General features: G+C 41.9%; 4 protein-coding genes across 5 annotated transcripts in view; 1 reads left to right on the forward strand and 3 right to left on the reverse strand.

Moving 5' to 3' along the window:
• pms1 (PMS1 homolog 1, mismatch repair system component) overlaps positions 1 to 18,482 on the reverse strand; it is a 42,437-nt gene extending 23,955 nt beyond the window's left edge. Inside the window, exon 1 of one of the 2 annotated variants that reach the window (XM_088352318.1) lies at positions 18,435 to 18,482. The gene's annotated coding sequence lies outside the window, so the exon portion shown is untranslated. Of the gene's footprint in view, positions 1 to 136; positions 505 to 18,434 lie in introns of those variants that run through there. The other variant, XM_088352316.1, reaches the window with a different exon arrangement.
• Positions 507 to 12,413, forward strand: ormdl1 (ORMDL sphingolipid biosynthesis regulator 1). The gene is made up of 4 exons (XM_088352321.1): positions 507 to 651; positions 3,735 to 3,914; positions 9,052 to 9,203; positions 11,419 to 12,413. Exons 2-4 carry the CDS (start codon positions 3,741 to 3,743, stop codon positions 11,552 to 11,554), a joined length of 462 nt encoding a protein of 153 aa, XP_088208447.1. The 5' UTR covers positions 507 to 651; positions 3,735 to 3,740; the 3' UTR covers positions 11,555 to 12,413.
• On the reverse strand, positions 14,821 to 18,496 carry adat3 (adenosine deaminase tRNA specific 3). The gene is made up of 2 exons (XM_088352319.1): positions 18,435 to 18,496; positions 14,821 to 15,860 (listed from the first exon to the last, which is right to left on the reverse strand). Exon 2 carries the CDS (start codon positions 15,836 to 15,838, stop codon positions 14,885 to 14,887), a length of 954 nt encoding a protein of 317 aa, XP_088208445.1. The 5' UTR covers positions 15,839 to 15,860; positions 18,435 to 18,496; the 3' UTR covers positions 14,821 to 14,884.
• Positions 17,179 to 18,496, reverse strand: alkbh6 (alkB homolog 6, nucleotide demethylase). Its single transcript, XM_088352320.1, has one exon. It carries the CDS (start codon positions 18,288 to 18,290, stop codon positions 17,595 to 17,597), a length of 696 nt encoding a protein of 231 aa, XP_088208446.1. The 5' UTR covers positions 18,291 to 18,496; the 3' UTR covers positions 17,179 to 17,594.
• Positions 18,497 to 18,765: the final 269 nt, after the last annotated feature.

An 18,765-nucleotide genomic window follows, 5' to 3' on the forward strand; every position in this document is an offset into this window, starting at 1 on the left:
CATCGTTATAGTAAGCAAGTGAGCTAGTCGGGTCGCATAACGATGACGTCATATATCACGATAAAATCGCTTTTACTTAAATTATAGGGCAGGGCGGGTTTTTTTTAAGCCAAGTAATGAATAAATTAGTACTTACAGCAATTTTGTCACATCCGTACCGAAGCCTAATACTGTAAAATGATTAAAACAGCGTAAAACTGCTTCAACTTTGACAGCGTCGTGGGACGAAAACACTAAAGCGAGTTCCCGCTTCGGTATATTAAGCGCTGATTGGTTGGAAGTTAAAGGTAGGCGTTTCCTATATAATTTAAGTGCCCTGCTTTTTAACTTGGTAGGCACAATTTAGTTGCAAACGTATCTCCTTACTCTTAAATTATCCTTTGCCAGCACACAAAACAAAGTTATACTCGATAAGATACTATATAGCACGATTAGAGAGATACACATTTGCTCAAAAAGAACTTTAAGATTAACAGGGAGATTTACTTTACAGAATATGACGTAGTTGCCACCGCTTTACCCAACTTCCGGTTTGTGTCTCACTGTGCTCGTCATCGTCTACGTAGAGAACATCAACAACAAGGTTGATTTTAATTTTTCTCTGCAACAGATTTCGTCTACCAGCTTTTATTCAACTTGCTGATTTACCATGTAAGTCACCAGGTCATTATAATATATTACCTTTTATCTAATGAAGCTACAAGTGGATAATTTCCGTGCATAGTCTGCGCCATATTCTTTGCAACTACAAACGTGCACAACACTTCTTTATCAGGCCTCCTTTCCGATAGTTTTCCTGTTCATTATAATTGAAACGTCGATGGTGCATATCTCTCACTGATCTAACAGCTGTTTCCTCTAGGAGTTGTCAAAAAAGAGCTTGAAGGTTTATGTCTGGTAGAAAAAGCCGGTGTGATGAGTGTTTTGTGAGCCGTGGTCGACTGCAGCCTTTAAAACAATGTGCACATAAGATGATTTAAACCAAATAGATGCACAAATAAACGTTAGGTTCAACGTTATGGACAAAGATTGCTTTCTGCTTTGTGGGCTTGAAATACAATGCACACGTTGATCCGAGTTGCAATCTGAAAGGAAGACAGGGAACAAAGTTCAACAAGATTGACTCGTGTATAAATACGGTATCACATCGAGGTCCAATGATCAAAGGTGAGAGTCTGGAGGGACTTATTTGTGTCTCATCTCATTAGCTGCACCGCTTATCCTCAGTAGGGTTGCGGGGGTGCTGGAGCCCATCCCAGCAATCATCAGGCAGTGGGAAGGGGACACCCTGAACTGGTTGCCAGCCAATCGCAGGGCACACGGGGACAGACAACTCGCTCGGTCATTCACACCTAGAGACAATTTGGACCGGCCAATCCACATGAAATGCATGTCTTTGGAATGTGGCCGGAGGAAACCCACACAAGCGGGGAGAACATACAAACTCCGCACAGGAAGTCCGGTAGCTGGATTTGAACCCACACAGGAGGTTCCCAAGACCTTAGAACTGTGCTGCACACGTGCTAACCACTGCGCCGCCGTGTCACGAAAAAATAGCTTCATTGAGTCCACTATTTAAAGTGTGAGATTCATAGTTTGGTTTTGGTGATTATTTTTAGTGTGTTAAAGCTCTTAACAGTTCACAACAGCAGCGCTTTACAATGTTTTTCACGCTTACCCATTCACACACACTTACACACCGACAGGGAGTCAGCCATACAAGGTTCATACCTGTGTATCAGGGGCAATAGGGTGTCTTGCCCAAGGACACTTTGACATTTAACTCGCAGGAGCCGGGAATCGAACCTGCGACCTCTTGGTCTCAAGATGAGCGCTCTAACTCACGAGGGTTAAAAAAGTGCTTGAATTTTTAGTAAAGTGCGTGTAAATGCTTGAAATCTTTTCCATGTTTCCCAAAAATTCTGCTTAAAAACGATTGCTCTCTGGTGGCTTTGCATTGCCATTGCATTTCTTCTCCCCTTAAATACGTCAAAATCTCACAATACACGGCCCCAGTCATCCTCTCTTTAATGCAGTGCAGTCGTCCTGTCCCATGTGCCGAAAAACACCCCCAAAGCATGATGCTACCAGCCCCATGCTTTACAGTAGGGATGGTGTTTTTGGTATTGTACTCTTCATTCTGGATTTATGACCAAAAAGTTCCATTTTGGTCTCATCTAACCACAAAACCTTCCCCCATGACTCCTCTGTATCAACCAAATGGTCATATGCAAACTTAAGACGGGCCTTGACATGTGCTGGTTTAAGCAGGGGAACCTTTCGTGTGATGCATGATTTTAAACCATGACGTCTTATTAGCTACAGTTACCTTGGAAACGGTGGTCCCAGCTCGTTTCTGGTCAATGACCAACTCCTGTCGTGTAGTTCCGGGCTGATTCCTCACCTTTCTTAGAATCGTTGAGACCCCACGAGGTAATATCTTGCATGGGGTTCCACTCCGGTTGAGAATGACCGTCATGTTTAGCTTCTTTAATTCTTTAATGATTGCTCCAACAGTGGACCTTTTTTCACCAAGCTGCTTGGCGACTGCTCCGTAGCCCTTTCCAGCTTTGTGGAGGCGTGCAATTTTCTCTCTGGTGTCTTTGGACAGCTCTTTGGTCTTCGCCATGTTACAAGTCAAAGTCTTACTGATTGTATGGGGTGGACAGGTGTCTTTCTGCAGCTTCTGACCTCAAAACGGTGCATCTGATTCAGGATGATACATGGAGTGCAGGTAGACTTCTAATGGGCGGATGAACAGGTCTTTCAGGGTCAGAATTCTATATGATGCACAGGTGTTAAAATATCTATTGGCAGCTGTATCACACAAATAATTTGTTAAAAAATCATGCATTGTGATTTCTGGATTTTTCTTTTTAGTTTAGCTCCCTCGCAGTGGACATTCACCAACGATGAAAATTCAGACCCCTTCATGAAAATAGCAGGGGGTTCAAATACGCATTTTCTTCACTGTGTCTGGAAAGATATGTCTCAAAATCAAATATACTTGCAATGTACTCATCATCAGCTGCACCGCTTATCCTCATTAGGGTCGCGGGGGTGCTGGAGCCCATCCCAGCAATCATCGGGCAGTGGGCAGGGGACACCCTGAACTGGTTGCCAGCCAATTGCAGGGCACACAGGGACAGACAACTCACTCGCTCAGTCACACCTAGGGACAATTTGGACCGGCCAATTCACCTGAAATGCATGTCTTTGGAATGTGGGAGGAAACCGGAGTGCCCGGGGGAAACCCACGCAGGCACGGGGAGAACATACAAACTCCGCACAGTAAGGCCGGGAGCTGGATTTGAACCCACGCAGGAGGTTCCCACAACCTCAGAACTGTGCCGCACACGCGCTAACCACTGCGCCACCGTGCTGCCCCTGCAATGTACTCAATATCTAAAAATCACGTCATATTTTGATGAATGTACACAAAATATAAAAAATGGCATATATAGATATATACTTGTGGTTCTGAGAAAAATATGATTCAATCGCTATTTTGTTTTAGTTGATATCGGATACATTGGAAAATTGGCTTCGAAAGTCCTTAAAAAGTGCTTGAATTTGGCCATGAAAAAGGGGTACAAACCCCGGGGTTCTCGAAAAATGTGTTCTTCTATACCGTAAAGTGAAAAAGTCACAAGGCGGGGATGCCATATCCCGGGGGGGTCTACTCTACTTACACACCCGCCCAAGATTTCTCTTTCCCGTTTTGTATTTTCCAGACCAGGATGAACGTGGGTGTGGCACACAGCGAGGTGAACCCCAACACGCGAGTGATGAACAGTCGAGGAATATGGCTGACGTACGCTCTGGGGGTCGGCATACTTCACTTCATTTTGCTGAGCATTCCTTTTTTCAGCGTGCCCATCGTGTGGACGCTCACCAACGTCATCCATAACTTGGTGAGTGGAGTGCGGTGCTTTCAAAATGCCCCTGGGAATCATTGTATTATCATGTCCTAGTCATGAATTTGCAGCACCTGCAATCCTCAACACTGCACGCACAACTGCTATGGAGGCATTCGGCTATCGTCTCGACTTAGTCATTCTTTAGGACGTTTAACCCCGATACCGATAAGAATCTGTTGACAAAACCAGCTCAAACTGTTCTACCATGGGAAAAGAGCTTTAGAAATGCAATGTACCTATGGCTAAGCCCCACCCCCAACGTGATGAGCCAATCAGAGTGCGCCAACCCAATACACTCGGACAATCTCTGCTGGCATGTCCATTCAAATGCATTGCAGGTCGTCAATTTTCGTCTTTTTTCTGACATTTCAAACTTGAAAATGGTCGAGCAGTGTGCATGGGGTACATGCAAATCTGATACAAGGTATCCTGAGAGGCTGGGTGATGGGGCGTATATTTTTACCCCTTCCTAGTAATGGCAAAATTAAACCTCATAAAGCAGATAAGCCATCCATTATCTGCACCGCTTATCCTCAGTAGGGTCGCGGGGGTGCTGGAGCCCATCCCAGCCATCCTCGGGCAGTGGGCAGGGGATACCCTGAACTGGTTGCCAGCCAGTCGCAGGGCACACAGGGACAGACAATTTGCTCCCCCATTCACACCTAGGGACAATTGGGACCAGTTAATTAACCTGACATGCATGTTTTTTGAATATGGGAGGAAACCGGAGTGCCCGAAGGAAACCCATGCAAGCATGGGGAGAATATGCAAACTCCACACAGGAGGTTCAATTTCATGATTCCAGAACTGTGCCGCACACGCGCTAACCACTGTGCCGCCGTGCTGCCCAGCAGATAAGCCGTCAATGGAAATGCACTACACACGCAGGGGCTTCAAGATGATTTATTACCTCGACCACGCCATCATGTGGACCAAAATGTATAACATGCTTGTGTAAAACACGCTCTGAATACAATATATGGAGAGTGTATCATGAAGTGTTCTGTATAGCTTTGACGTGGATGGATAGTGTTATGAGTGCACTTTAACTAAAAAAAACAACAATTTTTCGAAAGTTTTTGGACCCAGGCGAATTCTTTGTGTGCAGAGAATTCCGCCTGCTTTCAAAAAAACCCTCTTTCACATGGTACGAATGACGCTGTCGACGCTTTTAATAATCGATTCAGTGTTGCAGTCCTACTCTGCACACAGCGCAAGGCACTCCCCTTCTCTCTTTTGCCCAGTGCAGTCTGTGCCGAAGGTAAATACGACGTTATACTTTTGGTTTGCAGTATTTTGTGACATTTTTACAAAAGAACTTTGCTTGCACCTTGTCTTGGAACCATTATTTAGGACAAAAATTACAGTCAAAAGGAGCCTCAACATTCTTAATTAACTGAGGAATGGAGACAAATTTTTGATGATATATATATATATATATATATATATATATATATATATAAAATTGATACTAGACAGGCTCTGGCATTACTCTTATTTCATAAATATGATCAAATCATCAAATGACACACAGTGAAATAAAATGTGCTGAAGAATTAGCTCTTGTCTGGAGAGCTGAGTAACAGTTTGGTTGAATTTTCTCTTAGAAAATATGGTGTGGCTCTCTTAATATTTTTAATTTTCAATATTTTGCTATTATGGCTTTCTGGGTCAAAAAAGTTCCCGACCCCTGCTTTAAAGGCTAGCGGGAAAAGCTATTGGAAAGGCCATTTATCCCTTGCTAGAACGTGGTTTACTTTTCATGGAGTCGCTTGTTCTTGGATTTTTACCATGCATTGTTTTCTGCATTCTGATTGGCTAAACAGTCTCCCCACTTATTGCTATAAAACCCATTAATTTTTCATACGCGAGACAGTAGAAGTGCCAGATGTATCTCTAAGGATGATCTTAGCCTAGTGGTTAGCCTAATAAGGAGCAAGCAAGCTGTAGAGCAGAGGCCAGGAACCTATGTCTCTTTTCATAAGTACATCTGGCTCGGAGATATTCATTTTTATCTATTGCACGTTTCTCCATGGCAGTCAAAAATTGAGTGATTACAACCCGATGTTGGTACATTCAAAGACTGAGCAACACAAACTTATTTTGGTTCAGCTGGACAGGGATGGGCGCCACCAGGCTGTACTTGCCCAAGACACACCAGAGGAAGTGGTGCCTCTGCAACCCTTGTGGTTAGGAGAAACACCCATTTTAAGTGGTATATTTATAGTGATATGGGACATAGGCCCTATAAGTATACTTTTTCCTAATTTTGAACACATTGTCAAATGGCACAGAGTGAAACATAAATGTGCTAAAGAATTAGCTAGTCTGGTGAGAGGGCAGTGTTCTGGTTTGCCCGCGTCCCTGCGTCCTAGACGCATTATTTTTGCTGGGGACGCATTGTGTCAAATCAACGTGCGTCCCCGGGACGCAACTTTTTTGACACGAAATTGTCGTTATCATTTTTTAACAAAGATTTACCGCACTCCAAACTTTTCGTGAGGCAGATCTGCCATTGTTGTTTTGGTCTCGCGGTTCGAGTTTTCGTCCGGACGCCGATCTCCAGTTCGAGTTGTGTAGCGAAAGTCAGTTTCTTTTTAGAGAACCGGCTTTTTCGGCTCAACTCATTAAAGAGCCGGCTCTCAAACGGCTCACTTGCTTTGATGCATTATATTACAAATGATTATGTTGTATAAAGAAGTTAAGAAAAAAAGGAAGTAGAAATGGAGAAAATGAAAAAAAGACAAGTTTGTGGTGATCCCTTTTAATCAGTATATTACCAACAATAATTTAATGTGGAAAATGAATTCATAATTTGAATAAGAAAATGTATTATTCTACTTAATTATATTTGCATGTATTTTTTCCTTCTACAGTAAATGTCCAAGCAACTTCATTTTTGAACTTTTTTTATAATAAACCTCAGTCATGTCGAGCAACTCAGTGTCTCACAACAAAATGTTCATGAACAATATACAGGGAGTGCAGAATTATTAGGCAAGTTGTATTTTTGAGGATTAATTTCATTATTGAACAACAACCATGTTCTTAATGAACCCAAAAGTCTCATTAATATCAAAGCTGAATATTTTGGAAGTTGGAGTGGGGCTTTTTTAGTTTTAGCTATTTTAGGAGGATATCTGTGTGTGCAGGTGACTATTACTGTGCATAATTATTAGGCAACTTAACAAAAAACAAATGTATACCCATTTCAATTATTTATTTTCATCAGGGAAACCAATATAACAGCTCAACATTCACAAATATACATTTCTGACATTCAAAAACAAAACCAAAACAAATCAGTGACCAATATAGCCACCTTTCTTTGCAAGGACACTCAAAAGCCTGCCATCCATGGATTCTGTCAGTGCTTTGATCTGTTCACGATCAACATTGCGTGCAGCAGCAACCACAGCCTCCCAGACACTGTTCAGAGAGGTGTACTGTTTTCCCTCTTTGTAAATCTCACATTTGATGAGGGACCACAGGTTCTCTATGGGGTTCAGATCAGGTGAACAAGGAAGCCATGTCATTAGTTTTTCTTCTTTTAGACCCTTTCTTGCCAGCCACGCTGTGGAGTACTTGGATGCGTGTGATGGAGCGTTGTCCTGCATGAAAATCATGTTTTTCTTGAAGGATGCGGACTTCTTCCTGTACCACTGCTTGAAGAAGGTGTCTTCCAGAAACTGGCAGTAGGACTGGGAGTTGAGCTTGAGTCCATCCTCAACCCGAAAAGGCCCCACAAGCTCATCTTTGATGATACCAGCCCATACCAGTACCCCACCTCCACCTTGCTGGTGTCTGAGGCGGACTGGAGCTCTCTGCCCTTTACCGATCCAGCCACAGGCCCATCCATCTGGCCCATCAAGACTCACTCTCATTTCATCAGTCCATAAAACCTTGGAAAAATCCGTCTTGAGATTTTTCTTGGCCCAGTCTTGACGTTTCAGCTTGTGTGTCTTGTTCAGTGGTGGTCGTTTTTCAGCCTTTCTTACCTTGGCCATGTCTCTGAGTATTGCACACCTTGTGCTTTTGGGCACTCCAGTGATGTTGCAGCTCTGAAATATGGCAAAACTGGTGGCAAGTGGCATCTTGGCAGTTGTACGCTTGACTTTTCTCAGTTCACGGGCAGTTATTTTGCGCCTTGGTTTTTCTACACGCTTCTTGCGACCCTGTTGACTATTTTGAATGTAACGCTTGATTGTTCGATGATCACGCTTCAGAAGCTTGGCAATTTTAAGAGTGCTGCATCCCTCTGCAAGATATCTCACTATTTTTGACTTTTCAGAGCCTGTCAAGTCCCTCTTCTGACCCATTTTGCCAAAGGAAAGGAAGTTGCCTAATAATTATGCACACCTGATATAGGGTGTTGATGTCATTAGACCACACCCCTTCTCATTACAGAGATGCACATCACCTGATATGCTTAATTGGTAGTAGGCTTTCGAGCCTATACAGCTTGGAGTAAGACAACATGCATAAAGAGGATGATGTGGTCAAAATACTCATTTGCCTAATAATTCTGCACTCCCTGTATATGATATAAGGAAACACATGTACAATATAACATTGTTAACTACATAAATAAACTTAAAAAATATTTTTTTTGTATTTTGTAAGGGAAAATACGATAGTTTGTAAGGGCATGGAGCAGACTCAATTTTGGGGAGCCATAGATCTCTATTGGGACCCATAGATTTTTGAGCATGCGAGTCCCCGGGACTCATCACTTTTCACAGGTAAAATGAACACTGAGAGGGTTTTGTTGAATTTTGTCTTCAAATATTTGGTGTGACTTTCAAAAAAAATCTAAATATTCTTGCTTTAATGGCTCTTTGGGTCAAATAGGTTCCCGACCCCTGGTTTAGAGAATAAACCACTTCAGTAGCTGAGCCGGGCCAAATTTAACCTGCTTTCATGCAAGCGAGTTGAGGCTAAATATAGCCAAGATCATAAACTTATCAATATTTTGTTATGTTACAGTATACTGTACAACCCATTTCCTCCGCACTCTCCTCACCTTTTAAACCACAGACCCATTTTCCTCCCTGACTTTTACATGATTATGGGTTGCTATACTACACACTGTCACTTTAAACTAAAATACAAGACTTTTGTGATTATACAGGGAATGTACGTATTCATGCACGCGGTGAAAGGGACACCCTTCGAGACTCCCGACCAAGGCAAGGCCCGACTCCTCACGCATTGGGAACAGCTGGACTACGGTGTGCAGTTCACGTCCTCGAGAAAATTCTTCACCATTTCGCCCATTATTCTGTAAGTCGGTCGTAGCCATTTAGAACATTCCAAACAAATAAGGATGCACGATCATTATCGGACCGATAACGGGCAACTACTGTGTATGTTACAGTTAACGGGACAATTGAAAGAAATACCAGATTATTCGCCACTTGAGGTTTGCTAAAATCAGACATTGTTTGTTTTAAAGATTCAAAAAAATTTTATGTTCCTTATCAAAATATAGTTTGATTTTTATCTCAAAGTAGTAGCACAACTAGGTCATGTGTACAATGTGTACAATAGGGCTGCACGATAAACCGAAATGAACTGACATTGCCATGTGACGTAGTGCGATTGTGTAATCGCATGACACTGCGGTATTTTTCAAGGATTTATAGACAGCAAACATGGACAAAGGTCCCCAGTTGAGGGCGCTGTTTACCAAAATTCAACCTAATAAACTATATCTATTTACCCTGGTCATATCCCTCAAGAGGGGCGACCGACAGCAAGACAAAAACACGTATATAAAAACAAAGAAAATAAAAAGGTAGCAAAAAAAATGACCATGGCCAACCCAAATGGCCAAACACCAAAACAAGTTAAGCACCTCGGCACCTAAGTCGGTCATGCTTTCGTCCCTCCGGATGAAACGGGACACCAGAAAGCGGCCGTGTCACTCGGGTCAGGGTGACACAACACACTCTTCTCTTCAACTTCAGGGCCCGACAGCTTTCACTGGTTTACCCCTGCTGCATCATACGGGCGCCATGCCCATCCTTTTAGAATGGGTCTAAACATCCCACTATCCTTTTACAACACCTACTTTATTAGGTTTATTATCAAGTTAAATTCCCCTAAAATCCCAATCCAAGACATACCCAAAGTAAATTGAATGCTGTTTGGAGAATCTGGACTGTATTGGTCTAAATTGAAAAGTTACACTATGTACCTGACTGAAATAAACACTGCAAGTGCCACTAACACGAGCAATCTAAGTTGAAACACACAGAAATAGTAGGCTTTTATTCTCGCCTGAATTTTATTTTCCCGATCACATGCGAGATGAGTGTAGCATGGGCATCTTAGCTGGAAAACAGCTGGGACAATAGAATGAAGCCTTTTCTAGTCCCAGGTCAAATTTGATCACAATTTGAAAAACTCAACATTTTTCTAAGGGTGTGTGTAGGCATTTCCAAAAGTGGACATTTGGGGACTCCAAAGGGACAAGTGACTGGTGAAATACAGACGCGTCTTTGCTTCTCAACATGTTGGGCGCCACTTATTTTGGAGAGAACGTTGTTTGGCGTCGCCCCAAAAAATACGCAGAGAGGAGATACTGGAGAGCTTGACTGTTATCGGTCACATGACTCAGGATGTTGCAAATGTATGGACTTCTGAACTTTAGCAAGTAATATATAGAATACGAATAGTAGCAGCAGAATCTGGTGGCGTCTCTTCTCTCTTAACTTTTCGAAATCAGCAAGAGCAATTCTCTCTACCTCTTTGTAATCTGCGTGAGGCAATGGAGAGCTTGACTGTTATCGGTCACAAGTTAAATCAATCAGCCGACATGACTTGGTAAAAGCATTTATGTTTTTCATTAGAATTTTTTTTCATAATAATTTTTTATATTATTTTTATAGAAGTAGCATAACTTGGTTGTTCATCCTCTCCATCTCAGTGTAAAATGCGCGAGGCACCGGATAACTTGCAATACATGTTATCAGTCAGGATGTGTGAAGGTTCTTGTGATTGTTGGGCCTCAGTGATGACATTGAGTTTTGTTTATAGAATTTTTCAGCTTTTTTTGGTTGCACTCATGTGTAACCTCCGATTTAAATACGATTTGCAGATTAAAATGCAAGTCCATGATCTTATTAAGCATGTCGTTCAATTTTTCCCATTTTAGGCCAGAATCGGTCTCCAGAAGCAGGATTTTAGTTAACAAAGAAAAAATGTTCGTCTTTATTCACAGATCTATTCAGATTCAGATATACTTTGTCATTCTTGTACACGTGTATACAGAACGAAATGTCGATACATTTGACCTGCAGTTTCCTTGAATGTACAGATATAAATAAAATGTTGTATTGAGTTGGAGTATTGAAGTACTAATAATATACTAAATCATTATAGCTATGTATAGTATTATACAGTAGTGCAAAGAGTGCAAGAGGAGCAGCTAACCAGATGTGGAAAATGGTACTCACAGATCTATCTTAAACTATTTCAAAATTTTTTTTTTCAGTTATTTCTTGGCGAGTTTCTACACCAAATACGACGCAGGGCACTTTTTCATCAACACGGCTTCGCTTCTCAGCGTCCTCATCCCCAAACTGCCGCAACTGCACGGCGTCAGAATTTTGGGGATCAACAAATACTAAAGGTTCCACGTGGAAGCGACATGATTACCTTCCGTCTAAGGAGGTTAAAAGAATTTTCGGCCTGGTCTGACCCGGGCTGGCCCAGGTATCAGTGAGGCTTTGGATGATTCTTTTCCAACATGGTGACACTACTGGCTGTAATGTTTTTTAGCCACAACAATGCCCCAAATGTATTTTTTTTCTCCTAAACAAAATAATGATTCTTTCTGTTTTTGGTACACTGATTTCCAAAATACAGTAGACGCCTGGGATCCGAAATGAATCTATTCTATAGTGGGGATTGCCACGTAAATGGTTTGGATTTATATCGCGCTTTTTCAAGACCTCCCAAAGCGCTTTACAATGTGCTTCACACTTACCCATTCACACACACACACAAACCAATAGGGAGTCAGCCATGCAAGGCGTCCACCTGCTTATTGGGGGCATTAGGGATTCAGTGTCCTGCCCAAGGACACTTCGACATATAACACGGAGGAGCCGGGAATCGAACCTGCAATCTCTTGATCCCAAGACGAGCGCGCTACCTCCTAGGCGGGGATAGAAACCTAGATCATTAATTCCCAGGTAAAGGCATGAAGAATTTGTATGTGGGTCATTCCTGTTAATCGGTGCCATTTGAGTCCCGTTGACATAAATTGTATATTTTGTGTAAAAATGGGCTTATACTTATTTTTAAAAGATGTTCTTTTATACTTAAACGCCCTTTACGAAAGGACACAACGATGTATATGCAGGATGAATTAATTTTAATTAGAATACTCTGATTATACTACAAGTAAACTTAATGTATGTCCCCAGTCATTTTTGCTTGACTTCTTTTACTAATAAGTGAGAAAAATCTAATCAATTGGCACCCAATAGTAAGAATGATCTACATGCAGTACATATTAATAATTAGCAATAAAATAGTATAAAATAAATACTCACGTGTAATATATGCTAGTATGACTAAATAAGATTTAGCTTGGTGTGATGTGATCTGAGCCGGTCTAGTTGAGTAGCAGATGGATGCATAAGAAGGGAGGAGAGTGGACTAAAAATGAAAACCGATTCAAAAAAATTGCACTTCAAGGGATAGTAGTCATTTGTGTTCCTTCTTCGTATTTCTTGATAATTGCAAGCTTTGTTTCCAAGGTTATATTTTTGCCTTAGCGTCACTGCAAATCCATAGCTAATAAAGTACATAAAAAGGAATTGTATCACATTAACTCGCAAGGTCTTTACGAAGCACACCAGATTCTAAAATCAAAGGCATTGTGGGAAGTAGTTTAGCCAATGGCATATCAACATTTTCATGATGCCGTGACACAAACCAATAGCAAGCCTGAATTTTATGATTTCGACCAACATTTTATAATAGAGACATAACTAAGTTTGTTTTGGATCTTTATCGTGCAGGAAATGTCATTAAACATCTCATTACACGCCTTAAACTGAAAACGCCGTAAAGCAGGGTCGCTGTATCCCGGGGGTCTATTGTTAATTCACCCTTTGACGAATTAATGCATACATCTGTAATTCTGGATATATATTCTATGAATACTTGAAGTCAATCACAGGGCAGGTATTTTGTGCATTTCTTTTGTGAATGTGAAATCTTTTCATGGTGTCAAATGGAAGTAAGAATATTTCGACCAAACCGTCTCGTATTAAATTGTTTTTTCCCTTTATGGCATTCAACCTTTGTTTCAGTCTGTATGTTTTTTTAAATATCTAAAATGTACACTCCTCTTTTTGGTCCTTATCTACTTAAATCTGCTGTAAATTTTTAACATTTATTAGACAGAAATCTGACTCCGAAGACACTTCAGGTGTATTGTCTAAACCCTTACAGTTGGAACATATTCAAAAGTCGGAGAAATTGGGCTGAGCGATGAGTATAATCCACATATTAATTTATTTAGCCTAATCAAAGACTTGGAACAGATCAGGTCTTTTGGCCGTGCCAAATTACAATCGTGTGGAGAAGACCCGGGGGGGCTCAATGGTTTTTCCAAGTTATGACACATGGCGATGAAATGTTCACGCCCCATGACCAAGCCTCTGCCGATTGGTCCACACTGTTGCCGATGCAGACTTCCTAATCCCCCTTTGAAAAATGGGAGGAGGGGTGATAGGTCATCGCCCTCCGGACAGAATGGGGCAAGACACACATTCCAACCCCCCAGGCGAGGTGATAAGTCATTGCTATTTGCACAGAATGGACCAAAGAAAACGCATTCCAACGCGAAGCGCGGTTTACGACACCCTTCTGCCATAGTTCGCACTCGAAGGCTGAAGTCCAACTTAGGACAAGTATATTTGACTTTACGTAAGATAAAACTGTATAAAATAGTATATAACTTCACCGCTATGCCAGATTTAGGAACACAGTCATCTAATAGCCATGAAATCTTAATAATAAACAGTTAAGATTTAAAAAAGCATATGTTGAAATTAAATGAACTACAAAAAAACTAATATTACAAAATGTACCTTTAGAAAAAAAGACAGTAAACTTGCAGTTACTGCAAGTGTCCAGCAGACAGCACTAACGCATCATAAATGACCATAGAAGAATCAACACTGTCCATAAAAAAAGAACCAAAAATAGAAAGACTGCTCGAATTGCTTTCCCAGGTTATCATATTTTTCATAGAAAATGCGTATTTCATAATTTGCTACGAACTGGTGTAGGAAACGATGGAAGATTCGTAGTAATTGGTAGCACTGGAAATGCATATCAATGCGCTAATTACTGGTAATTATATGCAGGCAATACACAAAGAGGTAAGTATTAGTTTCAGGAGCGAGCAGCAGCAAGTCAACTGCAGGAGAGAGAGTGGGAAAGGTGAGATGGCACAACATTCATTTGGACAGGTAACTTAAAATTAGTTTTATCTGGTTATATCAGTATCAGAAATTATTTTCCCCCAATTTCATTAACACTCCACTTATTGAAACATGAATATTTTGTTTGTTTGTTTGTACATGATTCAATTATTTGTTTGTTTGTACATGATTCAAATTGAATCTTTTCTTCCGGCGCCGTCACGAATGGCAGCCACTCCAGCAGCTCCCGTGTTATTTTCGATTGTTCTCTATTGTTCTCAGCTCAGGGATGCTGCTGGAAATGTGAATTTCCCTTCGGGGATGAACAAAGTATCTATCTATCTATCTATCTATCTATCTAATCGGACACAAAAAAGTAGCTTTCTGCTTCAAAAAGTTTGGTAACCCAAGTTAGGCTAAGACATTTTGAGATGAGAGGCTAACTTCGAATCTAAAAACAAGACTTTTATTTTGGATTTATGTAAAGCATATCAGACACCTCCCTGTACTAAAATATCAATGACCGACCGAGTCAAGTTCTTCACACTCTTGCCTCATGACTCCTTTGTAAACCTCGAAGCGATGGTTCAGTTCTTTCATGGAATGGATTTTGTACTTAGTCCCTAAAGCTCCGTCTGTAAAGACCGCCCCGTAAAAAACTCGACCGATTCTCGAGTGGACCAGGGCCATGGCGCACATGACGCAAGGTTCTCTGGTCACGTACAAGTCGTACCCGGTGCAGATGTACGGGTCCGAGACGGGGGACGGAAACCAGCGGCATTCAGGGTACCCGTCCAGTCGATAACAGCCGCTGCCTTGCCCCCGGGCCACTAAATCGATGCACACCATGACGGCGTGATAGAGTGGGTGGTGCCCTCGACAATCGTGGGCCACTGCTACGGTCCTTTTGGAAACTGGGTCTACCACCACCGCCCCTACGGCCTCCATCCCGAGGGTTTTTGCTACCAGGGCGGCAGTTATAGCCTCAGACATATACAAGTGCATCTCGGCTTTCTGGTCCGGGGTGAAGTAATCTCCTCGGAGAACATCGGTCAACTGCTTGTCCTCGTGGAAAGCTGTGGGCCAATGCTTGCTCGCCAGCTCGAATTGAGGTCTGGTCAAAGGGGGGCGACCGGGTACCTGAACCACGAAAGGCTCGCCGAGCGAATCGCCTAACAGATCCAAGTCTGGAACTTGACTCGCCGGACACAGAAGGATGTCCAGAGATTGAGGGCAACCGTCTTCCGATTTGGCGGCCCGGACTCTTTTGACATGCTGGAGGTCTGTCAAGGGGTAAAGCTCGTTGAGGTCTCGGACCAGTCGGGATGTAGATCGCTTGTTGAGGACAGGAGCGGCGAAGACCTCGATCAGTTCGATGGCGTTGGTCAGCTCGTCTGACAGGACCGGGTGAGCCACCCAAGAGTCCGAGTCGCATGTGCTGCCTTTCCTTCGCTTATTTAATGGTTCCATTTTGGGGTTTTTCAATCTCCTCCTGTTGGATCGAATTTAGACCAAATTCATGTAGTCAGTTTTTGTACACTACATTCGAAAATGTGGAACAGGTAGTCTTGTTTCACTGTCTACGTTGACATGCAGGCAATAATCAAATTGGAAATAGACTACACATTTATAAACACATTTAAGTCATCAGACTGTGCGCAGGCAGTTTCTCTCATCTGGGATATTTTGATGACCCAAGGCACAGTGGGACTTATAGTAGATGAATAATACATACACTTTGGCCTACTGGCTTAAAACCTCATTTGCAATTGGTTGATTTCTGCGGGGCCTTTCTGTTTTAATTTCTGTTACAGGTATATCAATTTATTTATACTATAGTGGATGCCACAGTTGTATCCATCTATGTAGACTGTAAGTCTCTGCTTCTGGCAAGCCAGGCTTCCTACAGCTTAAGTTAAATTCAAGACGTTTTGAGACTTTTACTGCCTTTTGGAATCAAATTCAAAATCAAGTCGACAAAAAAACCCAAAACAATTGAAACAAACTAAACACAAATATTTCTTTCACACAATACACCTTGCCTTGTACACTTTACCCGAGGTAGCTTTTAGCCATGGTGAAAAACATTAAATATACACTTTGCCTTGGTCGAAAGTAAACTTCATTGTCCCAAGTTGCTATGTATATTGTGGGTAGACCCTAGACATGCATCCGACTGAAACCACATCACCATTTTGATAGCTCCAACATTGTGGTCACGCCATGTTGCCACCAGTAATAAATTAAAAAGGTCAATTGATAAATGTTCCTAAATATTTAGTTCAAACAAATAACCTTATCAGTGTGTTCACATTTAAGACTTTCAAAATTTGGATTCAAGACATTTTAATGCCAATTAAGGTCTTATTTTTAGAATAATGAATTTAATGCCTTTTAAGACGTTTCAAGCACCTGTGGGAACCCCGTTAGTTAACTTTGGTGAGTGAAATAAATACATCATTATTTAATGTCAAAAGCGGAACGTAGATACAACATCTATCTACATTAATATGTCACTCTCGCGTCTCCCATGTAATCTGAGTACAGTACTCGCAAACCCAATGTATATGGGAGTTATTCATCAGTCTCCAGGAATGTGAACGATTCATTCGAATTGCTCCAAAAAATTCTGTTTTCAGATCGCAGTCGGACTAAACCCTGCATGTAAACATAGACATGTTGTGGCACTTGTGTACAACTTCAGCGAGAACTAGACATACCAAGAATAACTGCGCCTGTCAAAAGGAACCACAGTGACATCCTCGAGTTGTCTCTTAAAAGGACAGCATGTTTAACACCAAAATCGGCAGTCAACATTAATTGTATGCTAAATCATATATCCTTCGGAAAAACGATCGTCTTGAAATGATTTTTTACAAAAAATTCTACAAACTATGACCAAATGGTGTAAGATGACAGGCAAAAGTAGGCATTTCAAAATGGATTTGCCTTGATTTCACACCTTTAATTATTAAGTTCAAGATGCATTCATGTATAAAGCATTCCTGTTGAACACATTGATATTTCAATTTGCAATCTGTGGCTTTGAAAAAACACTTTTGAAACCATAAATGAAGACCCAGTTGAGGTGTTTCGGCATGACGTGCTGGCAGGATACCTCAGGATGAGAGGAGAGACTATGTTTCTTGGTTGGCCCGGGAATGCCTCGAGATCCCGCTGGACCAAGTGGCTAGGAAAGGTGTGGTGCGGGTTTGATTAGTTTCTCTCATGTCTTCCTCCCGAGGAGAAGCTTGGTCTTCAAGACTTTGGGGACATGCCGAACGGTCAGTGACAATCTTGTCCCCCGGGTGAGCGTCTCCCCCAACCGCGCTTCAGTGGCATCCAGATTGAGCACCTTCTCCGTGAGAGCATCCAGCTGGCGATCTCCGATTCCGTGGAGGAGATTCCGATAAGCGTCGTCTTGCAGGATCAACAAACTACGTGGCTTGAGGAGTAGTGAGAAAAGATGACGATCGTCCTCCTGAGTAGAAACCGCATCGACGGGAGTGTAAAAGTCCAGGAGGGTGTGCGAGCCCAGGTTGATGGTGGTGACGGTGGGGTGGTACAAAGGTCCATCCTCGTGGGGCATGATCCCTTCCCCTGCTTTGTACTCATTCACCAATACATGGTTGGCCACTTTTCCGGCAAAGGCCCCAAGCGAGGAGATTTTCTGGCAATACACTGCGAGCCAGGAAGGCATCTTCTCCTCGAGCATGCCTTTAGGATGTGGCAAGCCTCCCCAGTTCTGTAGCCTCCTCCCAGATAACTGTGTCCACTTAGGTTTGGGGGACTGGTAGACCTGCTGCAGAAGGTAAGTCTCTTCCTCCCTGGATATAAACTCAGGGATGTAGTAAACTGTCTGAGGAGCACCGGGTACAAGAAATTTCCCGAAATCACCGGAAATGCATGACGAGAGTTCCATTTTGCTTACAATTTGGTTAGAAACTCAAATAAGAATTGAGGAAGATGCACAAACCCAATACTTGAGACTCTCAATAATACTGCACAAGTATAATGATAACGTCGACTTGATGTGTAAAATTAAACTCATTGACAAGCTCGTTACCTTCTTTTGAGGATTAAAACTTCGAAACCGGAGCCATTTACAAGGTGTTTCTCGTCGTGATGCCTGCGTGCAACTGGCTAAAATGTCCCCGGTAAAATTGTGTTATTTCATTTTGACCCATGACAATAAAATGACTTTTCTTCGCAACATTTTGTTGTGTGATGGTCCTCAGATATTATTTTGAGATTCTTTGTCTACAGTGTTTGATTTTTTTCTCACTCATGTATTTTCCCGTTGTTTAAAACGATTTATTTTGAGCGAGGCACGGAACTATTTACATGTGACACCACTCGGGTTATGAAGAAGATAGAAATATCTTTATTAAAGTACG

Source organism: Urocampus carinirostris, chromosome 14 (genome assembly GCF_059441175.1).
Source record: "Urocampus carinirostris isolate Australia breed hairy pipefish chromosome 14, RoL_Ucar_1.0, whole genome shotgun sequence".
Lineage (NCBI taxonomy): Eukaryota > Metazoa > Chordata > Actinopteri > Syngnathiformes > Syngnathidae > Urocampus > Urocampus carinirostris.